The sequence below is a fragment of the Falco punctatus genome (assembly GCF_963210335.1).
Source record: "Falco punctatus genome assembly, chromosome: 1".
Classification (NCBI taxonomy): Eukaryota; Metazoa; Chordata; class Aves; order Falconiformes; family Falconidae; genus Falco; species Falco punctatus.
The window spans coordinates 77,034,660-77,054,688 of record NC_137580.1 but is presented as its reverse complement, the minus strand read 5'-3'; the positions used below and the strand labels follow the sequence as shown (position 1 = coordinate 77,054,688).

General features: G+C 37.8%; 1 protein-coding gene across 4 annotated transcripts in view; it reads right to left on the bottom strand.

The window, feature by feature from the left end:
- Positions 1 to 2,835: 2,835 nt before the first annotated feature.
- Positions 2,836 to 20,029, bottom strand: part of ARFIP1 (ARF interacting protein 1) — a 43,348-nt gene continuing 26,154 nt past the window's right edge. For all 4 annotated transcript variants that reach the window (XM_080385066.1, XM_080385068.1, XM_080385065.1 and 1 more), the window contains 4 exons: positions 18,326 to 18,547; positions 14,696 to 14,853; positions 11,497 to 11,671; positions 2,836 to 3,634 (listed from right to left, as the gene is read on the bottom strand). In XM_080385066.1, coding sequence (XP_080241192.1) covers positions 3,479 to 3,634; positions 11,497 to 11,671; positions 14,696 to 14,853; positions 18,326 to 18,547 — 711 coding nt within the window. In that variant the 3' untranslated portion in view covers positions 2,836 to 3,478. The remainder of the gene's footprint in view (positions 3,635 to 11,496; positions 11,672 to 14,695; positions 14,854 to 18,325; positions 18,548 to 20,029) is intronic.

Here is a 20,029-nt window from a genome sequence, read left to right as displayed (position 1 = left end):
AAACCAAGCAAAGTCAGCTTCTCTGTGGATCTTCTCATAAAAAGAAGAAACACCTTTCAATTTGACAGAGCTGCCAGTACTTGGATAACTTTGGGGTGGGGAAAATCACAAAATATGAAAAGATTAATGACCAACTGAAAGATCTGTGACTAGTACAACCCCCACACAAAGCACGCAGCATGGAAAAGATAACCAGACAAAAAAAAAAAACACCAAAACCAACCCTAATGATAATTGCAGATGAGGAATGCTAAATAATTATAATACCTTATTATTCTTGTAACACCACAACAAGGAACAAGAGCAGATAAGCAGAGAATACAAACTGAAATGCCCCCCATTCAGTTCAAAACAGAGTTGAGGGGAACATTTAGCTTTCCTTTTATATTACTTTGATCATTTTTTGAAGCAGAACAGAGATAAGGTTGCTGGGAAAACCAGTCGACTGAAGATTGAAATCAAGCTGTTACTTTAATGATGCGGGTGTCTTACCATACTCTACTTGCATAGACCTCTCTTCAAATACAACTATAGATACATTTTATAACCAGAAAGGTTCTTTGTAAGGGCTTAATAAAGCATGATGTATGTCAAAGAACGTTTTTAGAGCAGAAGACCTGTTTGTAGAACTCATACAAACAAAATTACAGGAGCTACAAGTCTCAAACCAGCCAGGAGTGCAGATAAATCACAGTATAGTCATTGAGGAATGAAACAGCTCCCTGGTCTCTGGGTAAAGCAGCTACAGCAGCATATCTGAAACATATTAACAGCTTTAAATTCTTCTTCCTGAGAAACCTCACACCCCACTATAAGCACTAAGGTGATAACAGGTAACAGAGATTAAATCTTTCACAGACAAGACTCTATTTAAGTGGGCATGGCCCCCTCTTCAAACAAAACAAAACAAAAAAAAATCCATCCTGACAACTGTTTACCTAGATAAATGCCAGCATTACAACTTAAGATATTTATACAGCCTTTTCGTTAGTATCAGAAAGCCTGACAACCATAATGACTCCCCATTAGAAGCTTCAGAAGTCTCTTCCCCTCGTGGTCTCCAGAACCAGAAGTTTCTAAATTTGGTTAGATCTAAAGTGCTAACTTCGACTAGAAGACATGAGCTTGAATTATTTCATAAGTACATATATTTGAATAGGGGCAAAGAATAAAGTTACAGCATTACAGAAGGCAACTAGCTTAATACCCTCTCGACCAGCTGAGCACAGAGCTCTCCTCACTGAGGCTATCAATTAGAACAATCGCTTCGGTAAGCAAAACAGAAGCCATTCTTCCTTCCCCCTAATGTTAAACAATACACAGACAGATTTTAGTGAGTACCCTCTTTTGTCCAACCTTTTCTTCCAGGTGAGGAGACTCCAGCAGTTTTAAGCCATTGCAAAAGCGTGAGGGTTGCACAATGCCACACGTGAGCCATTCCAAGTTCAGATTCCAAGTTCACTCTTACCATTTCCAACCGATCAGTTCCTTCTGAGCAGGGACCATCCTCACAGGAAACATGTGAATCTGAGATAGAAACCAACAGCACATGTTCAACGTGTATCCTTTCCCTACCATGCTCTGAAAGCTGGTTATTTCAGTTGCAGCCAGCAGGTTTGCATTCTTCATCCCTGCTACCATGCTGCTATCCGCATTTCCTAGCTCAGCTGTAGTTACACAGCTAACTTCTGCCTTGCACCATCGTTACCATACACACGCCAAGATTCAGACACAGCGGAAGTCAATGGCTTCATTAGAAATTTCCTTTAAAAGCTGAAGTCAAGAGTTACGTATCCTGAAAGGTTTGTTTCGCTATCAGTTTCCAGTCAAGTTGAACTTGCACCCTATTAAATCATCCTGAAATAAACCAGCATCAGTGTTACCACCTAGCACCGCTTCTCCAGAAATTCTTGGGCAGGGGTGGCAACTCAGAAAAATGGGACAAAGCTTTCACTGCGAAAGCCAAGCTCTGCTCTTAACCATCACGAGTCAAGCAAGTTTGACTGCAAACACCTTTAATATGAATACAAAATTCACATAGGATATACATTCTGGGGAACATAATGAACTATTACAAGAGATTCTGACAGAACGAAAACATAAAGAAGGCTCTGTCAGGCCAAGAATTTAATGAGGAATGATTAAAAAGTTTGATTTACAGTTACATTACAGTTGTGTTAAGCACTGAAAACTAAGAATGTCAGCTGAAAGGCATTTGAACATACAGTACATAAATCATACAATCCACACTGTTGTAAATAACATATTTGAAGTATTTCATTTTACTTAATAGAACACAAAGCAACGTAACGTGTGCAAATGAGGACTCCAATATATTGAATTTAAAATGTCTATGATAAAACCGACATAGAATTTTACATTTAAGGACTACATGATTGATGGAGAAATTAAAAACATAGCCTCCATGTTACCTCCCCTCCTATTACCAAAGTATGCTTGTCAATTAAGTAGAAAAACCATACTGGCCCGATTTCCTCTCTCAGAATCATACCTGCCCACAAAGGTCAACTAAAGCTTGAACTTGATCTAATGTACAATGAAACAACATTTACACAGTTGCCTTCCCCTTGCTGGGAACTGACAAACCATTATTTGAAAGGTTCTTGGATTATGTACACTGGTGGAAAATATTATCTTAGAAAAAGGCACATACCTGTGATTTAAGGCTAGTACGGTATTTGTTTCATAGAGAAAGTAAAATTTTAAGTGAAATTAATACATTGCATGGTTGGCCTTACTCAGCAAACCACTTGGTGCAAAGCAAAAATATGTGCTTAGAAGCCTCAGACTGACAGTGATTCTTGCTTTAGTGTTTTTCTTTTTTTCTTTGTTTGGTTTTGTTTTTTTTTTTTAAATCCATGAGGGAAAGGTACATCTTTTAAAAAGGCGTGTGCTGCAATTCCACTAGTCAATGAGCCATCTGCTACTGCTGCCTTATATGCAGATATTGCACATAGGCCTTATATTATTAATCTGCAAAATATTCTTTTAATTCTCTCCTTTTTAAAAGTCATATGAAAATTACTAAAGATGTTCTCTATATTAGTTTATAAAATACCAGATGTTGGTACAAATCATGTAAATCTCCATTTGGAAATATTTTGACTAGCCACCAAAATGACCAGAAATCACAAACATCATTTGTCAGTGCAAATCTATAATAGTTTTGTCCTCCCTCCCTCCCTCCCTCCTTCTCCCCCCCATCCCATTACAGAAATAACCACCAACCTCTACATACAAAAGGAGTGCTCTGTATTTGACATGACAGTAATTACGTTTGGTTACCTTAAAATCACCCACTTTCCCACCAAATTCAGTTTTAGAGTATTATAAAAAGGGGGAAAAAATTAAAGCTGTCTGTGCAAGAATCACTACAACAGTCCTTCAACCCCAACCCTTAATTGCTATCAGATTTAAAGATTTTCAGTTAAGATTGGGTCCTCTTTTTCCAATCCAATTACTGTTCTTCAAGCCAGGATGGGGCATCTGATCCAGGAGTTTTCAATTTGATGTGGAACTGTTTAAGTGTCTGTTCAAGCTGCTTTTGATTCCCAGCAAAGTAGGCTGCAATGGCATTGTGGAACAGAACAAGCTGATTGTGCAATACCTTAACCTGCAGGCAAGGACAGAGACAGGTTAAGAGGAAAAAAAGCAGATGTTAACAACATCACAGGTCAGCAATATAAAAACGCTTGTATTTGAGATGGTCTGACTTCATACAAGTTTATTTAACAAAAGTTAAAAAAACAAATACAAAATGCAAATACAGAATAACATTAAAGTGATTTAGAGTTTTCATGAAGTATGCTTAACAGTTGATACCAACTCGGGATGCACGGACCAAAAGCAATTCACTGAACAACATAACGTTACCAAATACCAAACACTTGATTACAAGTACTTGATTCCTTGAAATTAGATGCCAAAACTCTGTTTCAGATATCCACCTGCAGGCCAAACGGACTCCCCTGAGACAGTACATGACAAATACATTATTTAAGTATAGAGTTCGTTTCTTTGCCCCCCCTTGCAGAGAGCTACCGTTTTCCAGCACACATACACTTAAGTCAAATGAAACTGATATTCTTTTTCCAGCAATATTTCTTGCCTATCTCCTGTAACACAGGATTATTTACAGCACTTAGTCAGTATCTTCACTGTAACATTTGTGCAAAGGAGTCGTGAAACACACCGGTCACAGCAGTAAGCAGAACTTGGGGAGAAGAGCACAAAAGCAGCTGGAAGGCATCACCGTTTTTCTCTTCTAGTCTAGTATGACAACCTATAGCACTGATGAAGTAAAAGTTAAACAAATGCTGCATTTTCATCCTAGTACACCAGTAAAGATGAAGTTGTGACTGATGAACAGCAGTATGCTGAGAAGGCATCTGTCCAGTTTCTCCTGCAGCCAAAACCTGTCCTTTTTGTTCTTGGTGCACTCTCAGCGCAGCACAACTCCCCTCTTAAGTCAGAGCCCAAATCCCTAAGGTGGTGGCCCTGTGCCTGTCTTCAGCCTACGAGTCCCCGAGCCCAACAGCACGTAGCCAACACAGAACAGAATGGCTAATGGAGCCCAAAGGGAGGATGTGGTAGGTAGCAGATGAAGCTTTCTCTACTCCAGTTTTGCATCCCGGCCTCATCTCTCAGCGTAAGCCACAGGGGATAATCCACTTCTGTCACACTAGGAAGCAGAACTGTGCTTGGCCCAGGTTTGGCCTGTGCCTACCAGTTGGCCATGCCTGTTTTAACAGGTTCTTCAGCTAACACGCCTTTCTGAAATGCATGCAACTCTATACAGAAACACTTTATTGCCTTCATTTAAGAAAAGATCTCCAATTTTAAAAACCCCAACATATATTAGACATGCTGTTACACTAGAAGAGTGTAACATTTACACTATTACACAGAAATGTTATAATATACTTCTAAAATGAAATGCTTTGAGAAAAAAGGGCTGAGGATGTGTGTGTGTGCGTGCATGTATGCAGGTGTAAATAAAACTTTCAGCACTAATAGCTGAAATGTCTTTTATGCATATACAATTATTTTTTTTACTAATAGTCTCATTTCATTAATTAAGATGTGCCTGGTTTTCAGTTTGTATGGGAATATACGTATATAAATACTTTTTTATCTATAAAAATGTTCATCCCAAAATACTACATCATACAAGTAGAAAACATCACAACAACATAAATGGTTTGCTTTTAAAAGTTTATAGAGCAAAAAATTTAGCAGGTACAGTCTTTTTCTTGAGCAGATTCTTTCATCATCAACATGGAAGACTCCAAAAAATCCAAGGCAGGGTTTCTACACAGAGGTACACTCACTGTTCTAGCATATTATTAAAATGCTGCAAGGGTGTTATTCATACTATTTATAGGAACTCAAATAAGATAGGTAATTAACCCACCCTCCCATCCCAAGTTCATCCATTTGAGACCAAATCTGGTACTTTGTTAGGGCAGCTTTTAACACAAAGCTTCTGTGAACTGCCCTGAAGTCTTCTGATAATCTTAGAAATTCAGCCAGGTCTAGGCTCAGGTATGCACGTGCACACACACACACACACAGAGGCAGGGACTGACAGCATAGAGGCAGGTGATTCGAACTGAAAAAGATTTGTTTTGGTGGAGTTTTTTGAACTACCAGGGCTACCTCATTGTATGAGGTTCTACCCCCAAGCCAGATCACTGTGGTGTAAATTTTGTGATCATTATCAAACTGGTTGCAGAAGTTCAAGGTGTTACAACTTCTGCTGTCCTCCTTCAGAAGCCGATTGCTAAGCAAATCCCAAAAGTGATGTGGGGATCTTCTTATCCATAGCTTCATTCAGGTGACTTGAAGATTAAATTTCAAGAAAAAGACCACTTAAACTGTCTGACGCTGTACAAAGAAGCTCTTTGAAAAGAGAAAAAGCTGTAACATCTCAAATCATCACCCGATGTCCACTGCAGAAACACCTGCAGTCACAGCTAAGAACTGGATGACAAGTATTCACTTAAAGCCAAGTTCAACCCTAGCCAGTCTTCCCGTGAAAGAATCTCAGCCCTGAATCTCAGCCTTACCCACTCCCATATCCAGCCACTGACTCCTACTTCCACACCGTGTTTCACCTTAGCCCTCTGTTGGCAAAACACCCATGCAGTTATGCAGTCGGTTGGATCAGGGAGCAGATCTAGATTAAAACCAACCAGACAACAACATAGTTGCTTTAACCTGGATCAGTTCCCCAATCTGATTCTCTGCACAGCTGCAAAAACACTTTTGTAAACATGACAGAGAAGGCAAATGTGGGGGAAGGGGGGTAGAGGATGAAGGGACTGCTTTTTTTTTTTGCCCTTTTTTTTTTTTTTCCTTCAGCAAAGCCTTGAAGTGACTGTTAGACAGCAGCGCTGAAGGCCAAGTCTTGAGCACTAAAGCTGTAGCACCTGTTCATTAAAGGAGCATTCGAAGATTTCCCTTTCAATCAAAGAATGTTAATGGTATGTTGCTAAAATATGGATTCCAATGTATGACGAGCATGTCTGTCAAAAAGCCATCATATTTTACAGTTGAACATCATCTAAAATCATTGTTCCTTGTTAATTAACTACACACACCTATTTGTTCCTAATTATGAGCAGAGTAAGCACTCCCATAATAGACTTGGCAAACTTATGTCTCAAAATTGAACTTTGTGGATAAGCAGAAAAACCAGGCATGCCCCAAAGAGACAACTTAAGTTCCATATACAGAAGACACTATACGTTGGATTCGAGTTTTCACATTTCCTCTGGATGCTCTTAACATTTAATTTCTTTTTAAATATAGTCCTTTTCCCCGCTGACTCCCTGTGAACACCCTATCTTCTGTGGCACAGATTTCTTTACAGCCTCCTCATTCAGACTGTTCCAGCCATCTCAACAACCAAAAAGACTACGCCCATTCTACTCTTTCTGTTGGTTTGTACCTCCTCACAACCACCACGACCCTTTCTCCTAGCTATCTTTATTTGAGGTTATTTGGTCTAAACAGTTACGTCATCTGGGTTTCCATTACATTGCATACTGCCTTCATTTATAGAAGCAAGAATTTAAACTTCAAACTCCTCAAGTATAACTCACAGAAGTGCACTCAATTTCTTTCTCTACACAGAATGATATTTGACATTTCTCAACTACAGACATGAATAACAGTTCTTCCTTTCTCAGAAAGATGCCTTTTCAAAAGTTTTTTAGTGGCAGAAATCTTTAAGCTAAGAACAGGCCACCAGCCTTATTTAAAAATAATTTTTTAAAAAAAAGAACAACAACAACAACAACAAAAAAAGTATTGTAAGCTATGAATTTTGACTGCAGCTGCTCTACACTCATTATCCAATGCCACAAACTACTTGCAGGACTCTGCCAGCTGGGGATAGCACCAATACAACTTTGCAGCAACATCAAAAAAAAATAAAAAGATCAGTTCTAATTTCAAGATCAAATGCTATAATGAAATCAGTGACCAGAAATCTTGTTATCTTAGTTTTACAGACAGAAACTTGCAATCCCAGGTTTACTGTAAGACAGTTCTCAGAACCTTTGGGGGCTTTTAACTGAAATATTAACATATGAACCCAGAAGAACAGGCACAAAGCGACTGCAATCATGTGATGCCTATTTCCCCCAAATGTAGCACCAGCTCGATTATGGCTGTTTGGTGACACCTGCAGCAACACAGACCGACCAGTGCCCACCAGCCAGTTAAACTGGCTTTATAGCTCCTTTGCAGCGACAGCTTGAATCACCTCCCAGTTTTCCCCGCTCTCCTCATATGCCATGCCTAACCAAATACGGGACAAAATTTTTGAGTAGGAACATCACTGAGAGCATCTAGTGGAGGTACATTTACAAAAGAACATCTAAGATTTTGTTTTGATGTTAATTTGACAGGCAAAAATACACAATTTCTTTTTTCTAAATGTTTAATATTGGTCAGACTGTAAAAACTTATTTATTGGGAGATAATCATAAACTGATTTATCTAATCAAAAAATTAAACCCTAAATTGCTTAACTGTTTTGCTATGGCAAGGTTTCATTACACAATTCTGTTTTCAACACAGAAATGATAACGACTAAGCTTGAGACTACACTGTACTACATCCTGTATCAATATATGCAAGACTTGAAGCTCAAAGGTTTACAATCTACAACAGAAAAAAAATATACGGATACTGTACCGTTTTCTTACCTAAAAAGGCTTCCCTAACTAGACTGAACAAGCACTAATTCACATCTGGGTTTCAGTACCACAACAATACATACTAATAATGTTGACTATTAGACATTTGCATGTTTAGTGTATTGTAACGAAGTTTGGCAAGGCCATGCCCTGATACAGCTGCTCAAATACTAACCTTCACTTGCCTTGTATACAGTAAGCCTGCAAAACACACGCTTTCTAAAAGAGGCTACAGAAATGCTCTTTGCGAGAGTGAGTAAAACCAGTATTTTGTCAGTCTGATGTTCCTTTATTTTGATCTCCCATTTCATTAAATGGGCATCAACATGGTCCTGGGGATAGACACACAAAATAGCAGGTTCACGTTACCAAGAACACAGGGTCAGTCTAACTCCCTCACCGGGACTAAGTGTAACAGCTTAACAATACCAAAATCGCCCTTCCACATCATATATGGTCTTCAGTTTAAGCCCTCTCCTAAACAGCGCACTATTCCCACAGCTGAAACAACTTTGTTGTAGACACACTCCTACAGCAGTACCCATTGTGATCTTCCTCCTTTCTTTCTCCTCTTTCATGTTAGGCACATGCTGTATTTACAGATGTTTAAATTATGATGGCTGATAGCAATTGTCACCATGTACCTTTGGAAAAATCTGACATTATTAAATCTAACTAAACTAAAATCTAGTTCCTATACTTACTGATCCTATGGTTATTGAGTTAAAGATCCTTCACAATATAAAAAGTGACTTAAGAGCAGTCACAGCCACTTTGTACACAGATAAAACTTAAAAGTAATGTTTATAATGGTTATAGAGTTGTCTGGCAAACCAACTGTGCATTCCAATTTCTTAATACTAGCTGCAGGACAAGTATGAGGTCTAACAGGAGCTCCCCACCATTGACATTAATAAAAAAAAATAAATAATCGTGGACAAAAGAGAAAGGAATGAAGATGTCAGATTGGTAAGAACATCATCTCCCAGATAACCACTGCCTCCCACTAAACCCCAGGAAGCATTCCAGGCACAGAACAAAAACTATCACAGACAGACGCGAGCTGGGAAAAAAAAAGTGCCCCTGAAATGAAAATTTAGGATTGGGATTAAGATTATATATAGTTTACTATGGAGAATCCTATACAATAAACAGAACACACCAAAGTAAAGCTTCTCTCAGTAGAAAATTACATTGAAGCCAATAATTGACTGTAAAGGAAGTCCTTTCTATGGCTTATTTGGGAACAAAATTACATACACCCTTCAGTAAATATTTTGACATCTTTAGTGTCAAAACTGAGAAATGTCAACCAGTGATAAAAAGGCTTAAGCATGTGAAAGTCCCCTCTGTATTAATCTAAAAGAAAAGGCAGGAAGGAAAAAACAATCTCTTTCAGAAACAAAATTTGTAGGCTGTGACTGCTAACAGGATGCTTGATCTAATTCAAGACTGTCACTAGGAAGCCAGTTTCTTTAGTGTTCTCTAAATTGCCTCATTTAGTTTTTTTAAAAAATGTGGAAACTTTTTTGTACAAAATGGTAATAAAATGCTTTCACTCTGAAGTTTTCCTATCTATATGAACACAAATTGATCAGTCTGCTATACAGTTAATGCAAACCAAGAAGAAGCAGGGTAAGTGCTGTTTTCAACCAATTTGAACTTGAGCATCAGAATTGCTATAAAGATATGAGCTGGAAGGATCAAACAATTTCAACAGAAGCAAACAACTTACTAGAATGTTAAAAAAAGGGGGGGCAGGAGGGGAGACACCTTCAGTATATCCATTTTCAACCTAACACAGTTAAAACTCAGGTTTTATGAGCATTTTAAAATTTATGCATAAAGTATCAGCATTTAGACTACGCTTCAGCTTGTTCAAGAAAATTAATTTCAATATGGATTTTTTCAATTTGAAAGTCAATGGGCTACAAGTTCAGCAAGAACAACAAATGAAAGTCAGGGCAATACCAGATTTTAATCATCTGATTATCTGGTTCATCAACTCCTAAAGGCTGTGATTCCAGATCCCTGGTCCTAATGCAAATGTCTGTATGAAGTAACAGTGCTCACAAGCTACATTTTTAGTGTATGTTGTTTTGGAAACCAAAAGGTTTGTTGATTTTCTCCACTTTTTTCTTCTTCTCCTCATCTGTCGATGGTTTCTGTTTCTTCCCTGTCTTCCATCTTTATTCTAAGTAGCTGATGTAACTGCACATGTGATAATATATGCAAGAATTGACAATAATCATAACCAGCTTGTTGCTGTGATTTTCCCTTAAAGCCTCCTCCTTCCATGCAAGCAGCACGGTTTGCTACTGTTGTCATTTGGGGCCACTCCTCAATTCTCTGACAAGCAGTTGTTACCTACATTGAGATCGTTAAAATATATGAATTAACTCATACTGAAAATATTAACCCACTGCTAGCCATTGACAAACTAACAAACTGCTACCTTTTATGTAAGTTTTGATCCTATTTTCCTCCCTCTGAAGACATAGGAAATATAGCCTTAGATAATTATAACCATTTCATTTACTATGAGTATGAACAAACACCAGATCTTGAAAGACCACCATTTTTACATCTAATTAGAAACAATTTAGAAGGCTTGTTTTACCAAAGAAAGCACAGGTTAAAAGTGTTTTCTGTATGACAATTCTCGATCACGAACAGGGTATAGATTATATGGTATGGCTGGAATAAACACATATGAGAAAAAAAAATCTTCAAACCAACAGTTCAAGAGCTGTGTTTAGAATTAAGAAACTATAAGGGCATTAATTATAGAAAATTGTATTTCTCAGTTCCAAGTTATGAGTTTAAAGAAAGCTTAATTTTGAAGATGCCCCCTTACAGTTCTCTCACTTTCTTTGAACATACCCTCCACGACAGTGTTGTCAAACATAAGTATTACTTTGAATCTTAAATCAGTAGTTATACGACTCATGTAACTATTAAGTGCAATAAACTTGAAAAGTAATGCTTTTCCAAACTTGGAAGCTCCCATATCAACAAGAATCTATACAAATGGCCATAATGTTTGCCATTTGTAGCTGGAGCAGCTTGATATGAACTTTTAAGGTTGCCTGCTCTCAAGGTGTGTCCTCCAGTGATACAGCGAGAACTCAGAAAACTCAGCTTGCTTTCTTTGCTTGCTATTTTTAAATTAAGATATATTTTAAGATCTAACAATTAAATTATTTCTAGCAAAGCAGAAACTTCCAGGACAAAACTCCTAAACATAACATCAGAAATCATAGCTTACCTTATTTTCTTCCAAAAATTTCAATTTGATAGATACATCATTACGCATTTTGTCGTACTTCTCTTTATGCACTTGAAAGAGTTGTTGTGATTGCTCAATCCTTGGCAGAGTGTTTGCATCACGAGGGCCAAGATTCAGCTCTTCTAGGTCTGTTCGATAGGCATCATATTCAATCCTGCAAAGAAAGAGGAGGAGGGGGAAAAAAAAACATCTAAAGGCAAAGTGTCTCAAAACAGTCCTCACATACAGGGCCAAGTACAACAGAAGATGAACAAAACAGTCAAGTATGGAAAAAATAGAAAACTTAGGCAAGGGTTTTTTTTCCCCCTCCTCCTATTCATCAAACAAAACCACACCCTTAAGTACACTGTATATATCTGCCTCAACAAGCATCCTCCCTCTTCTGTTCCTGTCTTAGCCACATGCTCCCAACCCTGTTTTGTGCTGGCTTCAGTGGTCAGAGCCTTCCCGAGACATCTCAGCTTAGTAACCCAGATCAAGCTAGTTAGCTTTTTCCCTCAGGTTATTCTTCTGCTGTTGAATTAGTTCAGTGAACAGTTTGTGTTGAGAGCAAGAGAAGCACCACCAGCCGGACATGCCCTTCAAGCAGATGTTTGAGCAATGGCTCGCTTACACCAAACCTCGTCCCAAGGCTTTTTCAGCATGCTCTAGGCTTCTCTGTATGCGTTAATTGGAACACTTTTACAGTTTTTCCACAAACAGTTTTGCATGAACTTGTCTGCCCTATGGATAAACAGGCTGTAAAAAGATGACGCGTTATTTATACTCTGCTGAGGGCCTATCTTATTTTCCTAGACAAGTCAGACTCTCTGGATCACTACCACCACTGAAGGAGGCAGGCGAAGAGAAAGACACAAGGTTAAGACTAACAGCCATCTAAGTACTTAAGCCAATTCTGCACCAGATATATATCCCACTTCCAGATAAGACAGATGAAAAATATTTTCTAATTTACTCTCCTTCTCTCTAAATTACCTATTCCAGATACTCCTAGCAAAAAAAAAAAAATTATATTAGGGTACAAGCTCTTGCCCCCAGATACCTAACAATTTCTTAATTAAACAAGCTAGTTTTTATACAACCTATTTATTTAAAAAGTTATGAACATCCTTGATATCCCTCCATGTTAGAGTGTACCATTTTATTACATAGAGATGAACCAGTCATACCTTCTTTCTCATTTTAATGGGGAAAAAAGTCTTTCTATATTTTTTAAATATAGAAATCAGTTTGAATATTAATTTTCTATTTGAAAACATCAATTATTTCTTTTCCAAGTTTAATTCAAGCTTTCTATTAATCAAAATATAGCATTTATAAGTGGGAAAAGCACCTATGGAATGCTAGTCATTTGAAGACTGTACCACTAAATTCATTTTCTGCTTTCCACTGTTACATGCAAGTCTACCAAATGTTGGATCCTTGCCAGATAAACGATTTTATATTTTATAACATTACTGCAAACGGGTAAGACAAATGTAGTAACGGCCTCCTAAGTTTTCTCTTCCCTCTCTTGTGCAACAGGCACTCCTCTGTTCACAGCCATCTAGCACTTGACCAGGTGAAGCAACAGATAATACCCATCACTCCAAGGTCATGGGCAGCCCTGCCCAAAGCTTCACTCTTCCTTCCATACTTCTTTGCAGCTTTCAAATAATTGAGCCTACCACACCAGCGTGTGATGGCAATTTTAATGGAACAAACCAACCTATTTCTGGCTTTTCAAATATGCCTTCTCACAGATGCTTCTAAAACTCGAAATTAATCAGGATTAAAATCTGGTTATGAAAAACAACTTTTCAGCTGGTCTAACTGCTCCAAAACAAAATACAGTATTTTCAGAGGTAAAAGGAGTAATATCCACAGGGCTCTTCCTGATTCTTATTGCCACTATGACTCAGGCTTGATTTAGAGCTTATGACTTGACTCTCTGTTGGTTTGTTTCCTTTTCGGAATTGACAGAAGAGGGAAACAGATGAACGCTGAAGTGCAACTCAGGACAGGGAAGAATAGGAACAGAAATAAATGTGACCTATTTTCACACAGCAAAATGATGGACTGTCTATGCAAATAAAGAACATTTGTCATTTATTCGCCTTATTGAAGTGGCAAAATACTTGATTTTTTTTTAAATCAACAGAAAAGGAAAGTAATGAAGGTAATTCAGGAGGGAAGAACCAGGTAATGAAAATGATCGGCAAGAACAATTGTAGCAGATTTATTTTGTACAGATTTTCAAAGGGAATACCTGGAAGTTGTGGGAAATGGTTGGCTGTTCAATTTTTTTTAAATGCTTTAGTGTCAAAAATAAAACAATACATGATATTCATATTAATTCTGCCTTTCATGCCTTTTGAAAGTTTACCTAAATATCATAACAATAACATTATTTTGCTTATAAATAAGCACTAGAACAGAACAATTTAAGGGGTGGGGAGGTGGATGACTTCAAAACTCAGGTGGCTTGCAAATTTTGACCTTAAAAAAAAATAATCACAAAAAATTACATGCATAAACTGCATCTTTTGGCAAATTAAAAGAAACATAACTTTGTCCTATTAAGTGAAAGAAAGTCTAAATGGAACCAGGCATCGGAAAGGACCGCAGGTCCAAACTCTGGCAGGAAAAGGGAACCTGGCTTTAGAGTACCATGCCACATCTGAAAGTAACCTTCTCCAGGGCACGAACCCCCTTATCTACTGCTAGATGATTTCACTCACAAAGAAATTCTTTTTTTTAATATTCCCCTTTGTGACCAAGCCTGCAACTTCTGCGTGAAAAGAACTGGTGTGAATTGCACATATTGTGCATCAACAGAAGCGCAAGATTAAATGTTTTTCAAAGAGGTCATTTTATCTATTACAATGTACCTGGATAAAAGGGTTAATGTTGCACTGTCACGTTGCTTAGAAAGCCAGCTTAATCTAGCACACAGGAGAAAACAGCTATTATTACTCCTAGAGCTAACAAGTAAAATTAATTCTACAACAGAATATTCACAACACATCTGAAGATATGTGCAATAAGGCAGTTAACTGTAAATCTTAATTATATGAAAGTTGCGTTATAAGGTTTTTATCTAACAGGTTAGTCACTTAAATACAAGGACTAAGCTGATACAAAGTCTGTTTCCTGAAGATTAGTTCATAATGAAAACAGCTAGACATAGAATAGCTACCTGGCACTTTCATACTGTTTCACAGTCAATAATGTATCCTCAATTGTTTTATTCACCAATGTAGTCACACTGGCAATAAAAAAGTTAATAGCCCCAAGAAGAGTTTCTCCATTTTTAGCTAGAAGTTTCTGCGTATCTGCATTGTAGCCAAACTCCTCCTATAAACAAAGAGCAGAGAAAACAAAACTGTAGATCATTTAAAATCATAACATTCATCAGCAACTACATATAAAAAACCCCAAACGTACAGATGTGGTAGTTCTTTCACTTCTATTTGGGTATGGTTATGATTAAACAGATATGATTTCAATACAATATTCAGTTCCCAGTTTTCAAGAAATGATCTAACATCAGTAAACTATGGTTCACAATTTTGTTACCACGCATCATGTCAAATCCTATTTTATAATGTGATTTTCCTGCACTCAGAAATCTTGAATGTTACTTAAAAGTAAGTGCTAATGTAATCTTTATATTGTCATTCAGCAGGGGTTTAATCCAGGATCTCTCATGTGGTTGTCCAGGTAATGCTTTAATACCAATAGAGACACCACTACATTAAATACAGTAATATAACTAAGTTCACAAGGGCACACAGCATTAATTAGCTATTAAGTTTTATTCTTACATTCTGGAAAAGGGCACTGCAAAAAGCCCCAACATCTATCACAGTTTCACAGGCTGTAAATAATTGAAGAGCACAGCATTATAATGGATAGCAAATAAAAATTGTAATGTAGCTCAGCCATGAATTCTAAAGTGACAAGCGCAAAATTATTTCCAAGGCATTTCCAAGTCACATTTAGATATATGTTTGTTCATGTCTTTTTGCTAGCAGAAGCGTAAGCCCTGACAAAGGCTGCAAAGATTTTCCTAATGCATGGATGCCAAATGAGACCAATTATTATATTTATGTCATCCATATGGCATCTTCATATTCTGCAGATGGGAGTTCTCACAAAAGAGTACAATCTCTGGTTGTAATAGCTGTAAAACACACTAGGTTCACATTTGGAACTTGGTCTTTTTAGGCTTGCACCCTGCCAACAACTGACTCAGAAGTGCTGTATTCTCCCAGTTTCCCTTCATCTGACAAGGACACGAACACCAAAGCCAAATGATATTTCATGTTAACATTCATGACCTCATGAGGGTAAGGAAAGAATCCTCTAGAAAAGGAGGTGCAGTGAAAGCACGCAATTTGAAGAAAAAGAAAAAAAAAAAAAAAAGGAGAGAACTTAGGGCAATTTTTCATGAGTTAAGGCCTGTAAACACCTCTAAAGACCTGTCACCTTTGCTTTGCAAAGCTGCTGGGCTGGCAAAAGCAGTCAGCCAAACCATTACAGATCCTGCTGAAATTAAAAAAAATAGCCTATTTTCAGCTGGTTTTGGTCTAACACTGCCAGCTAAACAGTAACACAGGAGGCTATCACAGGGAATAAACAGCAGCATACAGGCAGAGACAACACCAGTAGGACTGCCCCTGCAGTGTCTAGGCCCATCTTTTCCCTCCTGCAGGCAAAACTGCAATTAGTTTTCCAGCTGATCCTCTGACCAAATCGCAAACCCAAATAAGCAATGCTACCAATTCAAAGGAAGGGGCTAAGGATGGGACTTCAGTGGCCTGCAGCACTTAAGAAACACGCTAGTCACCAAAACTGTCCTACATTTTCCTATAAACTTGAGTTTTGTCCACGACCTCTGCAGATACCTCTTATGAAATGGACAGGAAATCCTTTTTGTATCAAAGCGTTTATACTCAGTTCATACTCTATGCACAGGTCAATTAAAATTGGAATTCATTTGTCTGTGTAATTAGAGGCACAAGAGCCTGGAACCAGGAGTTATCTTTGTATCCAAAAGAGAAACAGCAAAACATTCACATTAAGTAATACCTCTGCAGATACCACACTGAGATCTCATTTTGTTATCATGTAAAAAATAAGAAATATTACCTTAAGAAGTGGTGCAGATTTTGGTGGGGGTTTTTTTTAGTTGTCTTTTTTTTAAAAAAAAAAAAATTATACTGTTATCACGTTAAACATTAAAGACTAACTGTTCAGAAATTTTACTTTCAGTCTTTCACAAGTTTTAGAGGCAACAATGCAATCCAAACATCCAAGAAGAACAGGCCAGGCTACAGATGGTAATACAGTAAAGATTAAACAAAGGGGAAACACAAAGAGGAAAGAGACAAACATCAGGCAAGTCTCCAAGAGGCAAAGGTTAGATAACTTTTATTACAGCAGAAACCTTTATTTGATTTTCATCAACAGCCCCATTCAATAATCTACACAAGAGATGAATGACTGAAACAAATTCCAAGACCAGTACAAGATGCTGAAAGAACCTGGAAGAACAGTATTCTCTTTAGAAGTTACAAACTATTCAGGGCCGGGGCGGGGGGAGAAAGAGAAAAAAGAAAACTCTTTAAACAACAGCATGATGCCAGATTTAATCCAAGTTTCAGAAGAAACACCCAGCTTCAGCACAAACTTCATAACAATCACTAAGTTCTGCCACAAACCACATGCCCATATGTGTGTCAGGAGTAAACTGATTATTAAGAACTTCTTCCTTTAGCAGATGATTTAATTTCTTAGTGCTCTGCTTTCACAGATTTTCATCTGTCAGACTGTAATATTAAAAGTTCCTGTCCTCCACTGCAGGATCCTCAAATTTTTTGAGCTAGCTATCAGTTAAGGTTCCTCTGTGCAAGCATGAGCTGCATCTCCTCCCTTGAAACTCAACGGGAATAGATGTTCATGAAGAGGGAAAAATAGAGAGACAGATGTTTTAGCTGTAATAATCACAAAGATAATTTGGGTTGTTTCAGCAGCTATGTTTTATGGAATCAGTAAACCCCTTTATACTGGTTTTCCAAAGCATGGGTAGCATTATCAAATTGCTTTAACTTTGGAACTACAGAACAATCAATGTAGAAGCAAGCCAGCTACTACGGTTTGTACACAACTACCCTTCCCTCCCTTTACGGCAGTTTTTTTAATCGCACAAAAAGTGCCAGTGATACATACATTTCTAAACCAAGGAATCATGACAACCCAAATGCAGGTATCTAAAGATCGAGTGTCTCTCAGAAGCTCCAACCACGTAAGAATACAGACATTAGTCCTATTAGTGGCAAAAATCTGATTAAAAAAGGCTTTGAGATGAAATCTCAATGCTTAAATATGCTACAGAACAATAATTTACTCACATTCAACGTGCACAAGTGAAGTAAAGTGCCCTATTCTACTTACTCCCAGGCAAACTCCCCAAAGACATCCTGTAATTGAAATGACGTAACACTCTGCAACACTTTGATGACATTTCATTAGAAGCAAAATTAATAGCAAGATGCATTTTTCTATACAAAGAAAAGTTGTCGGTTCTTGAGTCAGACCGTCAGCTAAAGGTAAACATTTAAGAAACATTATAGAACTACAGTACTTTCCATAATTTCCTATAGGTTGAAGTGAATTACAGAAGCTTGTAACACAAAGAGCATGTAATGTATCGTTAACAACAATGTTTAGAAAAGTAGCTGCTAACTACTATATACCCTGCACGGGTCAATTAGGCTTATCTTCATCTCTGCCATTTTATTTTTTAATACTATAAAAGTCTTACATGAAGTTCCAATGATTTCAAACTCAGGTCAGCAAATGCATCTCCAAGTTGCCTTTGGGTATGTACCATCTGGAAGAGTTGTGTGGACAGCGTCTGTGCCAGTCTCAAGATATTTTCATATTTTTTTTTGTTATCTCTCAATATTTCTATTTGAGCTTCTAGTTCCAGATCTACTGTTCTTGAGCCACGACCCAATTTTTCAGAGATGATCTGACGTGTACACTATGGAAAAAAATAATTTAAATTATTAAGAATCAAATATATTCAAGACAACACAGCATACACCCATTTTCAGCTTCAAGGGACGTATAATTACACACGATTCTTTCACAATCACTCCTCCCAATATAAGTTTGCACAACAAACTGAAAAAACAACACAGTCTTTAGAAGTTTATCAGGACTCAGCAAGAACAGTTGGACAAGTCTCAACTCCTACTAGGATGAATATTCAAGTTAGCAAATCAAGAGCATAACTAATTGTTTCTCAAGTAAAAGAACACATCTCTTTTCAGGTTTGGTGAATCTCATTAAGTTAAAAGAAGTAATTTAGCCCACTGCATTAAAGTAAGTTAACAGGAGTATTACTAGTTCTGCATAAAAATATCTAGCTAGTGATCTTTTGGGCTTTGTTTACTAACCATCCAATTCCAGATCATCCATGTTATGTTTTCCAAAAATGTTATTTTGATTTGGTTTTTTTGTTGTTGTTGTTGTTGGGTGGTGTGGGGGGGTTTTTTGTTGGTGGTGGTTGTGTGGGGTTTTTTTGGGGGGTGGAGCGGGAAAAGTAAGGAGGTGGTGGGTTTCTGCATGTTTTTTAAAGCTGAATGGGAAACTGGGAACTCCTACCGAGGAGTATGTAAAACTATTAAAATGCATTTCTCATTATTAACACATCTATGAAGTGGAGCTGATTGTCCCAAAGACTTACACTATTTCTTTTCTGTCACAAGTCATATTCTTAACAGATTTGCAGTTCGTTAACACAGTGAGCAGAGAATGCACTCTGACAAGGCTGTAAGCACTTTCACCCAGCCAAGGGCTGTGACAGCTCAGGCTGCACCACATTCCATTCATCCGTGACACCTTCTCTGCCAGAGATCCGAGCCCAGCCTGGCAGTGAGCCTCCCGAGAGTCACCCCAGGGGTCCCCTTGACCAAGACATGGGAGAAGCAGTTTGTAAAGCAGATGTCTAGCAAAGCCAGACAATTTCTCTATGGAAAGCAGGAATTATTTACTGCTACAGTAAGCTACTTGAAGTTGATCTGTGGTCCCAAGAGGTGAAGAGATAACCAAGTCCCACATGAATAAATTCCCCAAATACATTACAGCACTGGATTTCCCAGGGTTTCCAAATTCAAGGACTTTAGTTTAGTCCAGTCTTTACCTGCATCCAAAAGAGATACACGTTTAACCTGCTAGAACTTTCAGGTCTGTTCAAGAATGATAAAGCAGAATGACTTGGTCATAACTCATAAGCTTAAGATGGGAAGGTACAGACTATTTGGGCTACTTCAATAGATTCAACCAATTAGCAAGAAAGAGCACAGCTAATCTAGGAGACATTTGCTTGTCAAGAATCAGAAATTTGGGAGAGCATAACAATTCTTATCAATACAGAATACAACTTTACGACCAACATCTGCAACAGAAAACACAAAACACAGCTGAGCAATGAGTGTGGTCAGAGCATAAATCAGCCTTT